General features: G+C 47.9%; 1 protein-coding gene across 3 annotated transcripts in view; it reads left to right on the top strand.

The window, feature by feature from the left end:
- LOC114052631 (endothelin-converting enzyme 2) overlaps positions 1 to 22,216 on the top strand; it is a 47,730-nt gene extending 25,514 nt beyond the window's left edge. The window contains exons 6-20 of one of the 3 annotated variants that reach the window (XM_027875329.1): positions 2,471 to 2,595; positions 2,766 to 2,912; positions 3,063 to 3,128; positions 11,423 to 11,611; positions 12,205 to 12,347; positions 13,042 to 13,156; positions 13,704 to 13,814; positions 13,957 to 14,055; positions 15,127 to 15,204; positions 15,735 to 15,838; positions 16,020 to 16,130; positions 16,328 to 16,395; positions 17,247 to 17,437; positions 17,538 to 17,633; positions 21,109 to 22,216. In XM_027875329.1, the coding sequence (XP_027731130.1) occupies positions 2,471 to 2,595; positions 2,766 to 2,912; positions 3,063 to 3,128; positions 11,423 to 11,611; positions 12,205 to 12,347; positions 13,042 to 13,156; positions 13,704 to 13,814; positions 13,957 to 14,055; positions 15,127 to 15,204; positions 15,735 to 15,838; positions 16,020 to 16,130; positions 16,328 to 16,395; positions 17,247 to 17,437; positions 17,538 to 17,633; positions 21,109 to 21,285 (1,820 nt within the window). In that variant the 3' untranslated portion in view covers positions 21,286 to 22,216. Of the gene's footprint in view, positions 1 to 2,470; positions 2,596 to 2,765; positions 2,913 to 3,062; positions 3,129 to 11,422; positions 11,612 to 12,204; positions 12,348 to 13,041; positions 13,157 to 13,703; positions 13,815 to 13,956; positions 14,056 to 15,126; positions 15,205 to 15,734; positions 15,839 to 16,019; positions 16,131 to 16,327; positions 16,396 to 17,246; positions 17,438 to 17,537; positions 17,634 to 19,221; positions 19,625 to 21,108 lie in introns of those variants that run through there. The other 2 variants (XM_027875326.1, XM_027875327.1) reach the window with 2 other exon arrangements.
- The last annotated feature ends 331 nt before the right edge of the window (positions 22,217 to 22,547 follow it).

The following is a 22,547-nucleotide window of genomic DNA, read 5'->3' on the forward strand; positions in this document are numbered from 1 at the left end:
TTTTCCAGATAAAATAAACTGAGGCTCAGAAAGGCAAAGTAATTTGTCCAAGGTCATACAGCTCAGAGACATTGGAGCCAGGATTTGAATGGAGGCAGTTGGTGGCACCAGAATGCACAGAGCATTAGGCCTGGAGCCAGGAAGACCTAAGTTCAAATTCAGCTTCAGACATTTACTAGGATGTGGCCCTGGGCAAGTTAATTAACCTCTGTCTGCCTCAATTCCCTCATCTATAAAATGGGAATAATAGCACCTGCCTCCCAGGGTTGTTGTGAGGATTAAATGGGATAATAATTGTAGTGATTAGCACAGCACCTGCCACACAGTGTCATATAAATGTTGGCTATTATTTTTTCCCCAACTGTAGATCCAAGGCTCTTTCCACCAAAGCACATTGTCTCTAGGATTCTAGGAAGGGGATGAAATTGACAGGATGCTGGTGGTGGAGAGGTCTGTATTGATTCTCCTTTTGGAGGTCAGCAAGAGTTCCTAACACTTTTTGAAACTTCGATCACAGTACTCTTCTCCGTTTATTTTATATTTTAGCCAAACTAGCCTTCTTGTTGTTCCACACACCCTGTGTCTTTGCCAGGTTACTCACCTGGTAAAGAACCCTCAGTGGTTCCCTAGTGTCCTTTTCTTTGTCTGTAAAGTCTTTTCTAGGCTTTCTCTAGCCTATCTTTCCACCTCTGTTGTTCATTGTTTTCCTTCACAACGTTCTACCATCCAGGAAAACTGGCCCACTTACTGTTCTCTGGACTTGGCATTTCCTGTGCCATCTCCATCCCTTTGCCTGGAATCCGCTCCTTCTCACCTCTTCTTCTCAGAATCCTTAAAGATCCATGCAGATGCCACCTGCTATGGGAAGGCTTTCCCAATCTCCTGGCTATTTGGGCTTCCTTCCTCCTCAAATAATACTGTATATTTGTCTGGCTAAATACTTGTTGCATTTATCTATCTGTTTCATTTTTATTTATTGTATTTATTTACCTGTTTAACTATGCTGATACAATTAAGCTCCTTGAGTTCAAGGGCTAATTTGCCCCTTCTATCCTTGTATTCCCAGAGCCCTGAGTGGTGCCTTCTGTGCAGATTGCAACCCATTCATCACTTAGTAGATAAATACTGTGAAATGTGGTGTAGTGGGAAGAGTGAGAAGTCCCGGGTTCAAATCCCAGCTCTGGATGACCTGAGGTGAATTGCTTTCTCCTCCCTCTTCCTCGGTTTCCTCCTCTGTAAAATGAGGGGGTTCAGCTTCCAGCTCTAGAGTCTCTGATCCTGTGTTCCTCTTAGAACCCTCTGCTGCCTGCAGAACGTGGCTCCAGGGCTACCTTGAGGCCTTTCCCAGTGCTCCCAGCTGTAAGGGTGTCTTCTTTCCACTTGTTCTGTAGATAGAGCTAGAGTTAAATGTGACCTTAGAGGGAAGCTAGTCCAACCCCTTCTTTTGCAAATGGGGAAACTGAGATCCAGAGACATTCAGTGACTTGCCTAGGGTTGCACCAATAAGAAGTCTTGAGCTTAGGTGTGTGTTGGGGGACGTGATGAAGATATCTCTCTTCATTTTCCCCTGGAGGACTACTTTCCTTAATCTTTTCTATCCATAGAACACTGACCCTGGAGGCAGGAGGACCTGAGTTCAAATCCAACCTCGGACACTTGCTAGCTGTGTGACCCTGGGCAAGTCACTTAACCCCAATTGTGTGTGTGTGTGTGTGTGTGTGTACCACGTGCATGCAGGAGCGCACACAGACACACACATACGCACACACCTTCTATATATCTATCATGCTAATGGATCAAGCATGTGGCCCATATATGTTATCTTCCTGATAGACTGACCTTAAGCTGTTTGAGGCCTTTTGTCTTTGGGAGTCCAGCAATAGCAGAATGCCTGGTGTATAGTAGGTACTTAGCTTTTTGAGCTCAAGTCATCTGAGACACATAGAGGAGGGTCCACAGTGGCTTGTCCAGTTAGTATCAGGCAGCATTTGAACCCAGATCTTCTGGACACCAACCCCTCTCTCTACACCTCACTGGCTTCCTCAACAGCCTTACACAAGTCAGGGACTTAGTAAATGCTGAATGGATGAAAGAATGGGCAGTCATGGAGAAGTGGGTATCCAGAGATCTTGTAGGATCCAAGTACTCTGTAGGGCTTCCATGGATGGAGCTTAAGAAGCCAGGGCTTGCCTTCCCTCCAGAGCTCCATGTGGCTGATGGCCTGGTGAGGCCAAGAGCAGCAGCAGCAAGGCTTCTTCACCCAGACACCTGGTTATTGGCAGGGTTACTCCCCCTCCCTCCCTCCTGACATATTTGCAAACAAGGGATCATGGGGTCCCAGATCTACAGCCAGAAGGGACCCTAGAAAACTGAGAGGGTAAGTAACTGACCCAGGGTGACAAGGCTAGTCAGTGCCTGAGGCATGATTTGAAGCTGGGAATCATGACTTGGTGCCCTCTCCCACACACAGAGAATGAGACCTTCAATTCCACCAGCGAGGCAGAGCGCAAGACCCAACGTTACTATCTCTCCTGCCTCCGGGAGCAACGAATTGAAGAGCTGGGGGCCCAGCCCCTCCGAGACCTCATTGACAAGGTGGGACTGGACCCAGTTCAGGAATGAGGACATGGGGATTGCTCATGGGAGAAATGGAGGAGAAAGAGGGGGTCAGAAGGACCTTCCTGGCAGGGCCTTCCTCCTACCCAGGGCCAGAGGAAAAAGAGAGTTCAGGAGCCAGAGACCCTCTTGGGTTTTCTCTCTTTTAGATTGGTGGCTGGAACATCACAGGACCCTGGGCTCAGGACAACTTCATGGACGTTTTAAAGATGGTGTCTGGGACCTACCGGGCCAGCCCATTCTTCACGGTCTATGTCGGCGCTGATGCCAAAAGCTCCAACAGCAATGTTATTCAGGTGAGAGGCTGGCCAGGTACCAGAGATGGGCTGGGAGGAGCCCTCCTTGTACAAAGCATGCCCTTGGATTCCTGGATCAATGAGTTGTTGGAGGAAAACTCCTCCCCACCTCCCCGGCATCCAAGATGACCCTTTTTCCTTCTACTATAGGTGGATCAGTCTGGTCTCTTTCTGCCTTCCAGGGATTACTACCTGAACAGGACAGCCAATGAGAAAGTAAGGAGCCTCCCTGCAGCCTTCCCTGTCCTCTTGTTTCCTCTGTTCTTGGGTGACCTGGGCAATCCCACCTAGCAGTACCTTAGGTTATTGTCATTCATTCAATCAACTAACATTTGCTGAGCCCCCACTTTGTTTAGGACACTAGCCTAGGTACTCTGAGTGGTGCCAAGATGTGTAATATTATATATAGAGAGCTTGAAGGGACCATGAAGGCCAGTGAGCCTAACCCCCTCATTTTACAGAGAGGCTTTGAAAGGGGCGGTGACTTGCCCAAAGTCACATACCTGGTAAGTATCTGAGGCAAGATTTGAACCCAGCTTTTCCTAATATGAAGTCCACTATCCTCTATCTTAATGAGTTTACAGTCTAGTTGGGAGAAGGGAGGAAAAGATATAAAGGAGCGGTTGAGTAATGCAGTTTAAATGGTCTAGTACTGTAGGAATTTAAAAGGAGCAGAGCTAACACAACCATAGAATTCTGTGAGTGAGAGTTCATCAATGAGCATTTATTATCTACTGTGTGCCAGGTGCTGGAGTTACCAAGTAAAAATGGTCTTTGCTGTCAAGGAACTTCCATTCTTTTGCAGGACCCTCTGTTAGAAGGGACCGCATGCGCAATCTTGTTTATTTTTGCAGATGAGGAAACTGAGGCAAACCGGGTCAAGTGACTTGCCCAGGGTCACAAATCCAGCAAGCATCTGAGGCCAGATTTGAACTCATGAAGATGAGTCTTCCTGATTCCAAGCCCAGTGCTCTATCCAATGGGCCACCCAGCCGCTGTTGTCCGTATCATAGCTGAAAAAAAATTCTCACAACTACATACCTGAGAAGTGGTCATGCAGCCTTTGTCTAAAGACCCCGGATAAGCCTAATCCTGATTGAGCATTAGAATCTAAAGCAGCTTATCCCACTTCTGGATGGTGCCGATTAATGGCACGGTTTTTATGACACCAAGCCTAACTCTGCCTCTGAAACTTCCACGCATTTCTCTTTCTAGGGCCAAAGAGACCGAATCCAACCCATTTACTATGAGACATTCCTTCAACTACTCTAAGACAGCTATTGTTTCATGTCTACCCTCTCTATCGCCCTTCTCCCCATCTGCCAGCCCAAGTCTCCTCTTCTCCAGTCTAAATGAAGTTCCTTCAATCAGTCCTTAAATAACTTGAACTCAAGGCCCTTTATGCTCTTGACTGCCTTCTTCTGCAAACGTTCTATCTTATCAATGTCCTCCCTAAACCCTGACACCCAGAACTGAATAAAGCACCCCCAGAAGTGGTCTAACCAGCACTCAAGGACTATAACCTCCTTACTCTTGGAGATGATGCCTCTCAATGTGGCCTGTAATCACCATACTTTTTTGGCCACTGACTCATATGGTGCTTGGAGTTCATTGAAATGCCCAGATCTTGGGGCAGCTAAGTGGTGCAGAGAATAGAGCACGGGCCCTGGAGTAAGGAAGACCTGAGTTCAAATCCAGCTTCAGACATTTGACACTTACTAGTTGTGTGATCCTGGGCAAGTCACTTAACCCCATTGCCTAGCAAAAAACAAACAAACAAAAAGAAACATCCAGATCTTTTTCAGGAAGCCTTCTGTCTCATCATGCCTCCTTATCCTACACTTAATATGTTGATTTTTGGATCCCAAGTGTAAGAGTTGACATTTATCCCTGTTGAATTTCATCTTGTAAAAATCAGCCCAATGTCCCAGCCTACTGAGATCCTTTAGATATTAGCATTATCCCCACCCTAAGCTATAGACCCTTTAGCTATTCTTTAGCTTTGTGTCACTTGTAGATCTTATGAGCAGTCCATCCTTGCCTTTATCTGAGTCACTGGTAAAATGTTAAGCAGCACAGGACAACACAGGTCCTTGGGGCACTCCACTAGAGTGCCTTCCCACTTAACATTGGATGATGAATGACTCTTCTTTCAATCAGGTCTGAATCCATCCATTCCATCTAATTATCCAATCATCTCTCTATCTCTCTTCCACAAGAATAACTAGAAATACTTCATTGAATGTTTTACTAAAACCTAAATAAACTCTTATCTCTAGCAGTTTAGCATCATTGTCAAAAAAAAAAAATGAGATTAGTCTGCCATAACCTATTTTTGATGAAGCCAAGCTGGTACCTTCTGATCACTGCTTCCCTTTCTAGATGTTCACCAACCATCCCTTTAATATGTGCTAGAATTTTGCCAGAAATCGAAGTCTAACTCACTCATCTAGAGTTTAAAGACTATTCTTTTTTCCTTTCTTCAAAACTGAAAACAATATTTATACTTCTTCAGTCTATTATTGCTTCCCTGAACCTCTCAGATCTTTTATCTATCACTGAGATATTCAACAGGTACATGGAACTGTCCTTTTTACTTGGCTATAGTAATTAATGAAATGAAAGACCCATTCATATCTTCGTGGAAATTACATTCTAAGATGGGCACAGTGAGTGCTATAATAGGCATTTTTAAAGGGTAAGGAACAAAGTAGGTCCATATTCACCCTAACATTTTGGTCTCCAATAAATGACCAACCTAATTTTTTTTTCAAGTGTCACTGAGGGTGGCTCAGTAATCATATCTACAGTCCTTTCAGAATACCACAATATATTTCACCTGGGCAAGAATTCGTTAATGACCAGTAGGTAGTCTCTCTCAATTATATTGGGTCTTGATTCCCTAGTAGCCATTTTTGTTTTCTCATTTCCTTAATCCTATGTAAATCTAATCCAAAAGCCATTCTTCTTAGCAGAGAAAACAAAGGCAAAACATCTCTGAATTCTTTCTGTTGTCAATTGCCATCATCCCCCCCAGCCCAGGCTGGGGTCCTACCTCTTCCTTCATCCTCTTCTTTCCCCAAACATTGTTTTAAAACAAATAAATACCCTTTCGTTGTCTTCAGCTTTCTTTGCCAGCCTTCCTTTATTCTGAGCATTAGGACTCAAGCTACAGAACTAACTCAAGTTACAGAACTGAGTCATGCTTTTGTGTTCATTCCCATTTTCCTGTTCTTGCTTCTACCTTCTGTACAGATCTTTTAAAAAGGTGGTGGATGGTGTGTGTGTGTGGGGGGGAACACTGTGTGCCATGTTGGACTTTTTTCTATATGTTGGGTATTTTTGCTGGACTGTTCTCCCTTCTTTTGATTCTTTCCCATGGAGGATGGTTCTCTGGGAGTGGAAGGGGAAACAGCACCTTGGAAAATGCAGGTGATGTAAAAATAAAAGGTATCAATGTAACTTTATTTTTTAAAATCTAAATTGCTTGAAGAGTTCCCTGTGTATCCACCTCTTTGGACAACTACCCTTTTATCCCCTTCTTTGTCAGAATGATTTCCATATGTGTTTCTAGAATTTCATTGTTGGGAGTTTCTAGACTTTCTAAGCTAACTTACTCTGGAGAACTTTAGTTCATGAGATCCTATCTTTCCCCTGAACCCTTTGAAACCTGGTTTCCTCCAATCTTGGGCACATGTCAGGTGATACCCAACTCCCTCATAGAATGTGAGCTTCTTCAGGAAAGGAATGCTTTTTTTGTTTTGGTTGGGCCCAGTATTGTGTTGTTGTTCAGTTGTTCTGCAGTTGTTATCAACTCTTCAAGACCCTATTTGGAATTTTCTAGGCAAAGATACTGAGATGGTTCACCATCTTTTATATTACAAACTTCCAAGGGGTTAGCATTCATTTCTCCCCCTTCCCCACCCAAAGTTCTCCCATTTTTCACCCCAGCAAAGTGGCCAGTAAATAGTTACTTTCTGTTGTTGAGAATCAGATATAAAATAGAATTTTCTCCCCCACATTGGTCCCTTCACTTTTGAAGGATAAAATTATTGTTTCATTCTTCTTTGAAGTCAAGAAGTTAACTGTTCTGCTTTAAGCTGAAAGTTCCATTATCGGAATAACTGAAGCCCTCATCACTAGATGGAGCAGTGGATAAAGTGCTGGGCCTGGAGTCCGGGAAGACCTGAATTCAAATTCAGCTTCAGACACATATTAGTTGTATGACCTTGGAAAAGGTCTCTTAACCCTTGTTTGACTGTTTCCTTAACTGTAAAATGAGGATCATAGTAGCATCTACCTTGCAGGGTTGCTGTGTTGGTCAAATGAGACAACATTTGAAAGGCACAGTGTCTCACATATAGTAGGCACTATATAAATGTTAGCTATTATGTTCATGCCTATGTATGCTTAGCATACGTGCTAAGTTTATGATCAAGTCTTTATTCATTTTCTCCTTCTGTCCAGGTGGTCTCTAACAACAACATTTCTTCTAAATCTCCTTCCCTTGATAATCATCCAAGTTTCTGAATTTCCTCACATCCTTATATCTTTTTAATAGCCAATGCGACAATTGCCTGTCCTAATCCTGTTGAATGAAGTAGCACCATCCTTATTCCAGTCCTGGATTTCATCTGACCCCTAGGAGATCACTTTGGCTTCTTTGTATTTGGGCCTCTGGTATCTCTGGCTTGTTGCCCAGACGTTGGAGGGAATGGCTTTTATTTCTGGTTGCTTTCTTTCGGTTTTTCTCCAGTAAACTTGGGGTGTCTTGATTTCTCTTCTCCATTCATGGTAACTCTTCTCCGGGTCATCTAAACTTGGTCCCCACACACAGAAGGGTTTTTGACAGGCAAAGAGATAAGGGGATAATAAGGGATTAAGGAGGATTGGAGTAGTGGGAAGGCCAGTCCACTTTATGGTGATGAAAGGAAAGGGAGAGGTCAGATTTGTAGCTTGATGAGGTAGCTGAGTTTATGGAAAAGTTCTTTAGAATCTGGTCAAGCTAGACAAGTTTATCCTAATATGATTCCCCATCATGGAGGGTAGGGCCTGATTGAATTTTGGCCTTTGTTTCTCCAGCCTAGCACAGCCTTAGCACAAGAAAGTGCTAAATAAATGTTTGTTGGATTGAATAATGAATATCCAATCAATCAATCATTCTTCATATGCATTTGTTAAGCCCTAATACTAGGCCCCGGGGCAGTTAGGTGGTGCCAGTCTGAAGTCACTGGAACACTCCTCTTCCAGAGTTCAAATCCAGCTTCAGACACTTCCTAGCTGTACTACCCTGGGCAAGTCACTTAACCCTGTTTGCCTATTTCCTTATCTGTAAAATGAGCTGGAGAAGAAAATGGCAAATGATTCCAGGATCTTTGCCTAAAAAATTCCAAATAGGGTCTTGAAGAGTTGATCACAACTGAACAACAACAAAATACTAGGCCCAACCAAAACAAAAGAAAGCATTCCTTTCCTAAAGAAGCTTACATTCTATGAGGGAGATAGCAGGTCTGTATGTGAATATATGCAAAACATATACAAAGTAGGTCAGCTAGGTGGCTCAGTGACCTGGAGTCCAGAAAGACTCATCTTCCCAAGTTCAAATCCAGCTTCTGACAACTAATAGCTGTGTGACCCTAGGCAAGTCACTAGGAAGGCTTGTTCTTGAGCTGAGTTTTGAAGGAAACAAGGGAGTCTAAGATGCAAAAGTGAGATGGGGGCATGTCCTAGGCATGGAGGACAGCCAGTAAAAAGGTCCTGTGATGGAAAGTGGAATGCCCTGTGTAAGGTAGGCTGGTTTGACTGGACCATAGAGTGCAGGTAGGAGGGATGTATGATGAGGTTGGAAAGGTGGAATGGGGCCAAGTTGGGAAGGACTTTAGATGCTAAATAGAAGTTTATATTTGGTCCCAAAGGCAATAGGGAGGCATTGAATTTTATGGAGTAGAGGAGTAGCTCCATGGCAGTGGATGGTCAGTGCAGCAAGGTTCAGGAGGGGATGGGATGGACAAGTCAGTCTTGGCAAAGAAGGGAGAGAAGTGTTTGTGGCAGGATTTGAGGCAGGAGAGGAGTTCGTGGGGAAGGGTACAGTGAAGGGATGAGAGCCAACAGACATGTTTTCAGAAAGGAAAGAAGAGAGCTCTTAACGAATGGCCTCAACCTTCTCAATTAAGTGACTTGTATGAACAAAGAGGGGGCAGAGATAGGCGGGAGAACTTGAGGAAGGTGGTTGACATGGAAAGTCAGAGTGCAGCGAATGAGAGGTTTGCTGAAAATCACAAGATGTAGGTCTTGAAGAGGCATTGGGGCTCATCCTGGAGGTCATCTAGGCAGACCTGTGGTTGGGAAGACCTGGGAGCCATTTAGCCTTTGTGGGCCTCAGTTCCTTCATCTGTAAAATGAGGAGGCCTCAAGGCTCCTTCCAGCTGTAATCGTTGAGCTGGCCCGATGGTCTTACAAATGAGGAAACTGAGGCCCAGACGGGTGACATGATCTACCCATGGTCGCACTGTTAGAAAATGAGGGCTTTGCAATTTCAGCTGTGTGAACTTCTACATTTGGTCACCAAGGCCTCTCCAAATGAATAATTACATGGTCTCTCAGGGGAGAAGGAAAAGGAAGACCCACAGGATCTAGATGTCCAACCCAAAATTTGTTGAAGGATATTCTGTAGAGCTCACTGAGACCTCAGCAGGGCTAGAGATGAGAATGGGATATTGACAGCTCCTCGTTGGTGTTGGAATCAAGATGGGGGGTGGTGGCAGGTCAAAGGATGGCTTCCTATCTTTCCCTTTTCTGTCTAGGAAAAGTCCCATCTCTGGCATGTGTTTGAGAGACTCCCTCCCTTTCAGGGGTGTCAGGATGGTGATTGCTGGGGAGCAGGGTGTTCTCTGCTGACTGCTCCCGTATTGACTCTTTGGGATCTTTGATTGCTAAGCATGGAATGTGTTTTTATTTACTCAATTTTGGCTAACGAGGCATATGTGAGCATCTTTGTGATGCTAGTCTCTAAGAGGACATCAGAGCCCAGGTGGACACTTTACTCATGCAGTCATTCTTGGGAAAAATAGGGGAGAACTTTCAACTGGTGTCAGGAGCTAAAGCAAAAAGCCAGGGTCATTTAATACTTAGAGGACACATAGTTGTCTGTGATGTGAGCATAACATATCTATGTATGTATATATGTATCTGTTTGTCTGTCTATCTTATCTATCCATCCATCCATCCATATATCTACCTGTCTGTCTATATCCTTTTGCAGACCCTTAAAGACTTGTAAAGGTACTTTATAAGGTAGTTATCAGTGTGCCCTTAAAATTTTTTTATTGATGTTATTATATTTTTTACAATCTGATCATTTCTCCAAATTGTACCCCCACCTGAATTCAATGCTCCCCTTTACCCAACCATCAATCAATCAGTGAGCATTTCTCAAGTTCCCACTTTGTTCCAGGCACTGGGTCCTACGTTGGGGATACCTAGAGGAAAAAACAAGTCCCTACCCAAAATGAGCTTACATTCTATGGTAGGAAAAGAGACCACACACACACACACACCCACATAAAGGGGACTATAAGGTAACTCCCATGGAGGTATTAGCTACTGAGAGACTCAGAAATGGTCTCCTGTAGGTCTCATGTGTCTGAGCTAGCTTTTAAAGGGAGCTGGATGAGTAAAGAGAACATTCCAGATCTGGGGAACAGAGAGCCTTCATAAAGGCTTCAAAATCGTAGGAAGGGATCAAATGGATAGATGGTAAGGTTGACTCCAGGCTGAGTTGCCCCAGGATCAGAGACTGGCAAGGCAGATGTGGCAAAAGATCAAGTGAGCCTGGAGCAGCTGGGTGGCGCAGTGGGTAGAGCACTAGGCCTGCAGTCAGGAGGACCTGAGTTCAAATCTGGACTCAGACACTTAGTAGCTGTGTGACTCTGGACAAGTCACTTAACCTCGATCGCCTCTAAAGGACAAAAATTTTTAAAAGATCAAGTGAGCCGGGGACTTGAAAGTGCTAGAGAAGGCAAGGTTGCAATAATTATCTGACCCTGTGGATTTGGGCTGGCTCAGGAAGCCTGGGCGATTAGAAGAGGACTGAGAGGTGAGAAGAGCGGAGAGACATCTAGAGATCATCAGAGCCTAACTCTAGAGCTGTAAGGAAATTGTGGGCCGCCTCTGTTACCCACTTCATTTTGTGGCTGAGGACACTAAGGCCCAGGGAAGTTTTGACTTTGCTCAAGGTTACACAGGTAGAGCAGGGACCTGACCCAGGAACCTGTGCTCTTTCCCCCAGAGAAGTCAGGGGACTTGCCTAAGGTCACACGGCTAGAAAGTCAAAGAGCTAAGGTTCAAACCTAGGTCCTTTGACTCCAAATAAAAAGCACTTCCCGCTGAGACAAGCTGTTATCCACCTGGGGACTGGGAACAGCTTCAGCATCTAGGGGCGCGCACAGCAGGAAAGAGGCCAGGAGGGTGTCCCCAGGGCCTCCTCTCACATGCTTGGGGGGCCATGGCAGGTGCTCGATGCATACCTGGACTACATGGTGGAACTAGGCACTCTGCTGGGTGGGCACCCCGACTCCACAAGGGAGCAGATGCAGCAGGTGATAGAGCTCGAAATCGAGCTGGCCAACATCACGGTACCCCAGGATCAGCGGCGGGACGAGGAGAAGATCTATAACAAGATGAGCATCGCTGAGCTGCAGGTAGGCAAGCCAGGAGGAAGGGCAGGCAGGCAGGGCCTGGGAGAGGGCTCAGAGGGGCTCCCCAGTTATATCCTCCCCCCCTGACGTGACAAGGCTTCTACACCACACTGTGGGGCTCTCCCAGAGACACCAACAGAATCTCTGGGCTCTGGGTGAGCCCAGTAAAACGGGCATTGCCCTGAAACTGGGGCACGAGATTTAAGGGCCTCGGTCATTGTCCTCATTTTCTCAGTCTCTCCTCCCATCAGCTGCTTACCTTCCCAACCATCACCAAGGAAATCAAACCAGTCCCTTCTGCCCTGGCTGCTGTCTGGGCCTAGTCAGTGCTCAGAGGGGACACTGGGGGAGGAGGAGCAGCTGTGGCTGTGCCCTGAGGCAGCGATGGGGGAGGGGGAGGATGTCCGAGCTGTTCCCGTCCCTCCCCTGCCCCCCTTCTGCAATTCCTAAGCAACCAGATGCTGTTGTCATGGCAACAAGACTGGCTCTCAGGGCCTGCATCAGAAACTGAAGGGCCTGGGTGAAGGACTTGGCCAGAGCTTAGGGCAGATGGAAAAGCTCCTTGACCTCATTCTCCCACGGCTCCTTGCTCCTAGGCCTTGGCGCCCTCAGTGGAGTGGCTGGATTTCCTGTCTTTCGCCCTGTCGCCCCTGGAGCTAGGAGATGGAGAGCCTGTGGTGGTATATGGGACCGACTATTTGCAGCAGGTGTCCGAGCTCATCAATCGCACAGAGAGAAGGTGGGGGAACGGGGTGGCCCTCAGAGGGCAGACTGCCAGGAGCAGGGATTCAGCGTGTGTGTGTGTGTGTGTGTGTGTGTGTGTGTGTGTGTGTGTGTGTCTCTGTGTCTCTCTCTCTCTGCAGGGTATTGGGGGGGGCAGTCCCTGAGCTTAGTGCAGAAGCTACTCGATTTGGAATTCAGAGAAACCCTAGATGATGTAGGTAAACACAGCCTGAGCTGTCCCAGCACACAGTGCTCCCTCCCCCTTCCTCCTCCCAATGCCGGCAGCCTAGAATCAAGGTCAGACAGAGCTGGCGTTTGTGCTGACTGTTACTCTCCTGTGCTGGTAGCCACCCCCAGCCTTGAGGACTCGTCCTCCTATATCTGTTCATGGATGAACTTTGCAGCATCATTGTGCACGGGTGCAGTCACATTCCTCTCTGCAGGCTGGAGTCATGTGCTAACCCTAAGAGCTGACCTGTATAGAGGGATTTACATAGGCTATCTAACTTGACCCTCCCAACCCTTTCTGGAGATACCAGAGGAATCCTTTTCACAGACAAGGAAACTGAGGCAGACAAGGGTTAAGTGACTTGCCCAGGGTCACCGATCTAGTAGGTTTTGATGGGGGATCTGAACTCAGGTCTTCCTGCCTCCCAGTCCAGCCCCTTGTTGTCTCTCCTTTTCTCTCCCTCCCCTTTCTTGTCTGCCAGCATTCTGAACAATTACTTGGTTTGGAACCTTGTTCAGAAGACCTCCTCCAGCCTGGACCGGCGCTTTGAGTCAGCTCAGGAGAAGCTGATGGAAACTCTCTATGGCACTAAGAAGGTGATAGTTTGGGTCTCCTACTTGCTCCTGACCTCTAGGGTCATGGCTCTTCCTTCCCTGATATGGGGCCAAGCAAAGACATTTGGGGAGCCAGTGGGCTCCCAGGAAGTCTGAGCAGGAGAGGTCTGTGGATAAGGCTAAGGATACTTCCTGAAGCCTGATCAGGGTGGTGGGCCTCATGCCATTGCTCTCCGTGGCACCATCTAGTGACACAATCCCAGACTCATTTTGGGACTTCTGGATTTGTCATTGACTTACTCAAACTTCCAGGTAAATTTCTTTCTCTGGGCCTCCATTTCCTCATCCGTAAAGTGAAGGGGCAGACTAGATGGTCTCTGGGTTGTGTTTTTTTTAACAGCTCTGCCATCCTATGGCCTTGGGGGAGGGGTCTAGGAGTACGTCTTCTCACTGGGTGCCAGATTCAGAGAAGCGGAAGTTATCTAAGTCGCCCATAGAAGGCAGGCACTCTGCCCCAGAGATAGAGGTGGAAGTCTTCAGCCTGAAGGAATGAGGCTGGGGAAGGACTGTTGTTTTTTTTTTCCTGTAGTCTTGTACACCTCGGTGGCAGACCTGCATCTCCAACACTGATGATGCCCTCGGCTTTGCCTTGGGATCCCTTTTTGTGAAAGCAATGTTTGACAGAGAGAGCAAAGAGATTGTGAGTGTCCAGCCCTTTGGCCCATCCACTTCCTCAGGAATGGAGTGGGCTCCGGTCAGCCTAGCTGGGGTAAAGGTGGGAAAGGATAGAAACACAGAGACCTGGATTCAGGCTTGTTTCCTTTTCTCCCTCCCCTCCCTAGGCAGAGGGGATGATCAGTGAGATAAGGTCAGCCTTTGAAGAGGCCCTGGGCCACCTGGTTTGGATGGATGAAAAGACAAGGCAGGCGGCCAAGGAGAAAGTAAGGGGCAGCTGGGGATGGGGAGGAAGCCCGAGGTGGAGGAGCCTCTGGAGAGGGGAGGGAGCAGGGCTCAGCGCAGTCTAATTGGACATCGCTGAGGCAGCTCAAACTGTCCAAAAGACTACTCATTATTTTCCTCAAAATCAGCTCCTCCTCCAAACTTCCCTCTTTCTGTAGAGGTCACTCCCATACTCCCAGGAGCCTAGGTTCCAAATTCAGTCATTTTAAAGCCTACCTTCTCCCTCACTGCCCACATCCAGTCAGCTTCCAACTCTCATCAGTTCTACCTTCTAAACAAACATCCCTCATTCATCTCCTCTCTACCCCCCTATTTTAAGTCCTCATTCCTGGGGATGATTCCAGTAGCCTCCTAAGCAGCCTCCCTATCTCCCATCACTGCCCTCTCCCATCCACTCCCCAACAGCTACCACATTGCTATTTGCGCTTCTGTCTGGTTGTGCCGCTCTCCTCAAGTTGCTTCTGTGGCTCCCAATGGCCCCTTGGCCAAAATACACAATCCTCCATCTGGCATCGAAAGCCCTTTCGGGGTCTTTCTCCAGCTGATCTATTCTGTCTGCTGGGACACGTTGCTTTTCAAAAATTCTCTGTTCCATCCTGACTGACTTGCAAACCTTCTACTCCTGCCTCCTGTTCCTTTTGCACACTGTCTCTCCTCAGCGTCCCTCCTGGAATGTTCGGCTCCCTTCCAGGCTGATCTCAAGGCTAGAACCCCAAGAGGACAGGACGGCAATGCTAATTCTTACTCAAGATCTTTGTTGATGCCTCCAGTTATACCTTTGTATTTATTTTTATGTGTTTGTGTACATTGTAATTTTAAAAAGTTTGAGAGACATTATTAAATAAATTTCTCTCAACATATTGGATCCCTCCTCAGTGGAACAGATTCTCTGTGAGGCCAGGACAGTTTCAATCTTGTCTGTTTGTCCTCAGCACAAATGACAGGGCCTGACACATAGTAGGGTGCTTAATGAATAAATGTTTGTTGAGTGCATGGATGACTAAGTGAATGGTCTCAGGAATTCAGAGCCCTTAGAATTCTCTTCTCTCCAGGCTGATGCCATCTACGACATGATCGGCTTCCCTGACTTCATCCTCGACCCCAAAGAACTGGATGATGTTTATGATGGTGTGAGTACCCCTTGCCTCCCCCTGCCCAATAGTCATCTTGCCCTGAGGCTGAGTCGGGGTCCTCCACACACTCCATTCCCTGAGGAAAAGCTTCATATTAGCCGGGGAAGGGACCCACCACATCTGTCATGGCCAGGACGTGGAGACCATAGATAGAGTATTTATTAGGCACCTGCTGTATGCCAGGTACTAGGCTAGGCCCTGGAGATGCAAAGACAAGAAAATAAGATAATCCCTAGTATCCGGAAGTTTACATTCTAATAGGGAAGGCAAAGCATAAAAAGTGGAAGTGCTGGAGAGATTCAAAAGCCTGCCGTCTAGAAGCTTATGGTCAACCAAGGGGGCACAGATGAGAAAGTACAAAGTAACAGCCCTTGTGAGGCTCAGGAAGGGCCTCCTGTAGGAGCCTTGGAGGGAGCTGGGCACTCTGAGAGGCGTAGGGGAGGAGGAGGGCATCTCAGCATGGCACGGGCAAGGAAGTGGAAGATTGTGGGTCAAGTCCAGGGCTCTTTTTCTTCCTTATCTCCTAGTATGAAGTTTCAGAAGATTCCTTCTTCCAGAATATGTTGAATTTGTACAACTTTTCTGCCAAGGTGATGGCTGACCAGCTTCGCAAGCCTCCCAATCGGGACCAGTGAGAGTGAACCTTTGGGCTCTGGGAAGATGGAGAAGGGCTTGGGTGTGGGGCTAGGAGTGGGACTGTTTGAGGGCAGAGGGGATCAACCTACAAATCCGGGGGTGGGAATGACCTGGTGGGCCCAGATCATTACGGTTCTGCCCAAATGACACATATCCTCCTATACCTCCCCGTCCAGATGGAGCATGACTCCCCAGACAGTGAATGCCTACTATCTTCCAACCAAGAATGAGATTGTCTTCCCAGCTGGCATCCTGCAGGCTCCCTTCTATGCCCGGAGCCACCCTAAGTGAGACTGGGGGTGGTGCTGGGTGCACTGGATGATGACATGGGAGAGGATGGATGAGAGGGAGACACGGGAGGGGGGCACAGAGGAGAGGAGCTCAGAAGCCGGGCCTCTGGGCCCAGGGGGGAGGACTTGGGGCAAGGCACCCTGAAGTCCCAGGACCCAAGGGTCCTCACGGATCACATATCGATCTTATTCAGGGCCTTGAACTTTGGAGGCATCGGTGTGGTGATGGGTCACGAGCTGACGCATGCCTTTGATGACCAAGGTAGGGACCCAAGCATGTCACTGGCTGGCCTAGCATCCCTCCGCTTTCATGGGCATGAGGCAAAGGCTAGTGTGGACACTCCTGCTTTGCATCTCTCATTTCCCAGGGCAGTTGAGATCTGGATCTGACAGTAGAGCAACCCTGTGGGTCAGGTTCCTTTCCTTCTCTTTTGAATTAAATGTCTTGCCATAATGGACAGAGAGTTGGATTGGGAGTCAGAAAGGCATAGGTTCTAATCTCCCCTCTAACACACAGCAGGTATGACAAAGATATAGGTTCTGATCCCCTCTCTAACACACAGTAGGTATGACAATGAGTAGGGCAAAGACATAGGTTCTGATCCCCCCTCTAACACATAGTAGGTATAACGCTTCATGTGCCCCAAGCACCTCTCAGACTATTAAACTGCAAAGCTAGTGCTGAGTTGTACTGGTAGGAGGAGTTTCAAATCCAATTTTAAAATCTTAGAAACTTTAGAATGCTAAACACGATACAACCCACTAGTTCAGCATAGTACTTGGCACATAGTAAGTAACTGATAAATAGCAACTGACTTAGTGACTTTCAGTTAATATGTTACAATTTTCTCCTATTGTTGAGCATTTAAAAGTTGCTTCTAGGGTTTGTTTTTTTTTAATTACTAAGATGTTTCTATGAAAATCTGAACAGATAACTCTTCTTTTTTTATTTAAAAAATCCTCTTATGTTAATTTCCCAGTAGTGGAATTATTGGTCAAGGGGTATGATGATTTTTGTGATTCTTACTGTGTATAGCCAGCTCATTCTCCATAAGACTCTGCAAATTTGCAATTCTACCAACAATGAACATGTATCTATTTCTCCTGGGTCAGGACGGGAGTATGACAAAGAGGGGAACCTCCGACCCTGGTGGCAGAATGAATCCCTGGCCGCATTTCAGAACCACACAGCTTGTATGGAGGAGCAGTATGGCCGGTACCAAGTCAATGGCGAGCGGCTCAATGGACGGCAGACGCTAGGCGAGAACATCGCTGACAACGGGGGTCTCAAGGCTGCCTATAATGTGAGTGAGCGGTCTCCCCTGTGGAGCCAGGCACATCCCCCCCCAGGTGACGGAGATGTAAACATCATGCCAGGAGGGGTTGTGCTGTGCTTGGTCCTAGGCGTACAAGACGTGGCTGAGGAAGCACGGGGAGGAGCAGCACCTCCCGGCAGTGGGTTTCACCAACCACCAGCTCTTCTTTGTGGGATTTGCCCAGGTACGGCTGCATTTCACCCCAGGTCCTCTCCTGCTGTGCTGGGAGTGTGGTGGAAAGGAGACAGGGAGGGTTGGGAGCCAGAGCTCCACCAGATCATGCAAACTTTGGCCTGGAAATGGAAAGCAAACCCAGCCCCCAGCCCCTTTATTCTCCTACCAGCTCTCTTGGCTTCTCCTACCAGCCCCAGGAGTGCAGCAAGCAAGGTCTAGGGAAGAGATGAGTATATCCAACCTGGTCATTTGCTAGATAAGGAAACAGGCCCAGAGAAGAAAAATAACTGTCTCGAGGTCAGGATTTGAATCCAGGTCATTCCACTCCCCAACCCCCTTTCCATTCCTCCCCCTCCTTTAACCAGACCTGAGTCAACAAGGGCCTGTGCAGAGGTCCCCGAACCCTCCTGGCTCAAGGTGTCCTTAGTAAATCGGTCATTCTTTTCATGCCTGAGGCCAAAAGAAATATCTAATGATTCCTTTATTAAGTAGTTAGATTGAAAGCTTGACTATTCTGTGGTGACCATCACGGGGCTGCCACACACACACAGCATGGGAATTGTGGATATAGTGAAGGTACCGAGGCACTGTGGCCCTGAGCAATGATATGATCTCTGGGCCTCAGTTTCTTCATCTGAAAAATAAGAGGATTGAACTGGATGACTTCTGAAAGTCTCTTTACACTCTAAATCTATCTTTATGATCCCCTGTCCTGGGTTTAAGTCCCACTTAGATACTTACTAGTTAGCTGTGTCAACCTTGAATAAGTAATTTCTCCTATTATTTTCCTCATCTATGAAACGGAGACAATGGCAGCTATGAATCCATGAGCATTTACAAGTACCTACCAGACAGGTACCGTGTTGGAGACTGGAAATACAAAGACAAAAAGTCCCCGACTACCAGGGGCTTACATTTCTTCCAGGCTAACTCACAGGGTAGCTTGTGAAGAAGTTTATTCCTCACAAATATGCTACCTTTCTAAAAACATTTTCTCTGCTAGACTAGCTCCTTTCTTTAGCTTCCTTATCTGTCAAACGGGGATAATTCTCTCCCTGTCTCTCAGAGTTTTTGAGAGAAATAAAGAGATTGGAAAAGAGCTCTCTACAGGGCAGCTGACTCTTCAAGTACTACTCCCACTGTGCTCAGACTAACCCTCACTAATGGGGAGCTGAGCTCTAACCTAGCCAAGCTGAGCCTGGGATGGCATTTCAGGCAAAAGTCAAGATCTGAATTCTCATATCTTTGAAATTTAGGGGGCAGGAGTCAAGTGGTTAAACCTAATGGGCAGGGGCTGGGGAGAAGGCTTGGGTGGGGCCACCTCCCAGGTCCCTTTGTAGTTAAACCTAATGGACAGGGTTGGCGGGGGTGGGTGTGTGAAGGCATGGGTGGGGCCAATCATTCATTAGTTCTCCAGAATACACAGATATGATTAGGTTATAATGACCACTAGTTTTTACTGGGAGGAGAACCACAGACCTTACCCTTACTCTGGATCAGGGTTGGAAAGAAGCGGATTGTTAACACCTAGAAGGGCCAGGGGCCGAACCTGTGATGGCCAGGCATTGGGAATTTCTTGTTTGTGAAACTCCAAACAGGTCTGCCCCTCCCAGCCCAGAGCACTGCGATATCTAGGGAAGGGAACGCGTCTTCTTGGCTTCCAGGGGCTCTCTAAGCACTATATAATGATGCTGGATGCCTCACCCAAAGTAGTGCTTCATAAATGCTCATTGATGGATTTCTAGCTGGGTCTCAGAGGAAAGAAGAGACCAGGACAATGACCTTCCATCCCCTTCCCCGGGTATTGTGCATGCCTCCACAGTCCCGGACCCAGGTGGCCTCGGTGGGTAGAGCAGACTCCCCTCCCCCTCATTTGATGCCTGACGTTGGAGGATGGGGATCTGATGGGGGATCAGAGATCTTGACTTTGATCAGCCCAGTTGCTTAGGTCATCTAGTCTGACCTCATTTTATAAATAAGGAAACTGAAGTGCAGCGGAGTTAAGTGCCTTGCCGTAAGTAACAGAAGCAGGATTTGAACCCAGGTCTTCTGACTCCAAAGCTAGAATTTCTTCCTCAGTATCTTGCCTTGCCCTGGCTCCTTTGTCTCCCAAGCAGCAGGAGCCTCTGACCTAGGTGCTCCAAGTCCCCATTCTCCTCTGTTTCCATTTCCACTGAGCTCTCTGACCTCAGCAACTTACTTTCTTACTCTGGGCCTCAGTTTCCTCACTTGTTTTGTTTGTTTTGGAGGCAATAGGAGTTAAGTGACCTCCCCAGGGTCACACAGCTAAGTGTGTGAGGCCAGATTTGAACTCAGGTCCTCTGACCCCAGGGCTGGTGCTCTATTCACTGCGGCACCTAGCTGCCCGTTTCCTCACATGTAAGATGAAGGGAATAAACCAGATGACCTCGTTAAGGTTCTTCTTGGCTCTAAATCTGGGATCCATGCTCTCTTTCTTTCATCTCACTCCCCATCTTCTAGTGCTCAATAGACCATGGCTTCTTCCTGAAGGGACTTTATCTCTTGGCCTCCTCTCCAGGGCTGGCTGCTCCTCCAATGCTCCCCGACCGTGGGTCCAGGAGTAGGAGCTAGCCTACTCCTTTAGCCCCACTGAGGCAGCTAGGCGGCAAAGTAATAGAGAGGGTTGGGCTTGGAGTCAGGAAGACCTGAGTTCAAATCTGGCCTCAGACACTTATTAGCTGTGTGACCCTGGGCAAGTCACTTCACCTCTGTAAAATGGAGATAATAACAGCACCCACCTCTCAGGGTTGTGAGGAGTAAATGAGATAATATTTGTAAAGTGCTTAGTTCAGGGCCCCACACAGAGTGGGCACTCTATGCATGCTTATTCCCCCCACTCACCCCTCCTCATACATGCCCGTCCACTGTCCCTCTCAGACCTTTCTCCATCCCCCAATCACTCAGCAGCTGCCACTGACGGACCTTCAGGTTCCTCTCCCTCCTCTCTCTCTACAAGCCCAGTACCTTCAGCACCCTGCAAATATCTTAACTCCCAGGACTACCTCCCACACCTGGGACTGCAATTCCTCAGCTCTGACCTGGGCAGCGGCCTGCCTCACCCTGAGGGAAGGAAATGGGATTAGGCTGGGTCACAGGATCACAGATTTGAAATCAGAACAGACATCTAAACACTTCATTTTATAAAAGTGGAAACTGAGGCCCAGAGAGATGAAGGGATTTGCCTGAAGCCTTAGTGGGAGCAAGTGGAAGAAGCAGGTTTGGAACTTGGGTTCTCCAACCCTAAATCTGGCTCTTTTTGCATTATGCCACACAGGGGAGACCAAGGCTGAGATTTTAAGAATTTCAAGGTCAAGTACTGAGAAGGGGGGAATAGTGGGGAAGGGTCTTGAATGGGAGCTGAACAGGATCAGAGAGAAGAGGGGAGGACACCGTTTGTAGGGTCATCGAGTGGAAGACGAAGAAAAGAGTTTCAGATGGGCACCTTTGTCTGGCCTGACCTGCAGGTGTGGTGCTCGGTGCGCACCCCTGAGAGCTCACACGAGGGCTTGGTGACCGACCCCCATAGCCCTGCCCGCTTCCGAGTGCTGGGAACCCTCTCCAATTCTCGGGATTTCCTTCAACACTTCAACTGTCCTGTTGGCTCTCCCATGAATCCTGGGCAACTCTGCGAAGTGTGGTAGGAGCCCGGAGCAGACGGTGCCCTCGAACAGCCCTTCCCTGCACCCAAGTACCTTTCCCCTCCCCAGGGGCCCTGGACCTTTCTGCCAGGGAGCCAGATGCTAGGGGTGGCTGTGCTGGGCTGTCCTCTCCCCTGAGATTAGGATGCAGCTAAAGCCGAGTGAGACCCCAGGCCTTGCTTCTGTCTGCTGACTGTGATGCCATATCTGGAGGTCCCTCATCCTTCCCCATTGTCCTCAACCACCATGATGTGCCACTGGTTGGAGGTGGCTCCTCTGACTTGAGCTGAATCCCTCCGTCATTCACTGTGACAGCCCCCTCTTTCTGAGGTGGGCTCTTTTCCGGCCTGGATGCTAACCAGATATCCTAGGGTGGGTGCAAAGCCCACCCAGTGGGGAGCTCAGCAAAGAATACAGGGATTGATGGGATCTGTCTGGAAAAGGATCTAGGCCCCCTCCCTCCCACATTAACCCACTGGAGGGACCCTTGCCCTGGTGGTCTGAGTGATTAGCTGGGCACTGAGGTACTGATTTTCTGGTCCAGTCTGATCCAGCAGAGACTGGGCATTGGTAGCTACAAGGTAATGACATTTCAGAGGTTTGAAGAAACCTAGAAAAGTAGTCCCTGGGCATTCTGGCATCCTTGGAAAACGCACTGCCCCTACTCAGGAACCCAGACAAACCTTGGCTGGGTCCCCATTCAGTCCCTGTCTCAGGTCCTTAGACCCCACCTAGACCCCCCTCCCCTGGGGTCAGCTTTCAGTTGGAGCCTCCACCCAGAAGCTTTTGCCCACTGCACCCCGATTCAAGCTGTGCTGAGGAAGGGGATAGGAGGGAATGTAGACAACCACAGTGTCTTATGGCTCCAGGCTTGGGGTGTCCCCCGGAAATCAGGGAGGACAGGGAATAAGGGGGTGGGGGGTTGGGGGCAGAGTTTATTTTTACACAGATGGTGGGAGGGGAAGAAGGTGGTCTCTGTCCTACAATGATGCTATGCCAATAAACAGATATAAATCAGCCAGACTGCTTCCTCCTTCTTTGTTGCTGTCATCAGCCCAGGTTTCTCCAGTGACATCTGTCCCTTCCCATCACCCTGCCCAGCAAGCAGCAGCAAACAGCAGCAAGCTCCTGCTATAGACCAGGCCAGGGGTGGGGAACTTGTGGCCTCGAGGTTTGGAGTCAGTCAAAGGGCTATACCTGAGGACCTAGAGGGCCACATGTGGCCTTGAGGCCCCAGGTTCTGCACCCCTGGACTAGGCCCTTCT

This window comes from Vombatus ursinus, unplaced genomic scaffold (genome assembly GCF_900497805.2).
Source record: "Vombatus ursinus unplaced genomic scaffold, bare-nosed wombat genome assembly UNPS02014808.1, whole genome shotgun sequence".
Lineage (NCBI taxonomy): Eukaryota > Metazoa > Chordata > Mammalia > Diprotodontia > Vombatidae > Vombatus > Vombatus ursinus.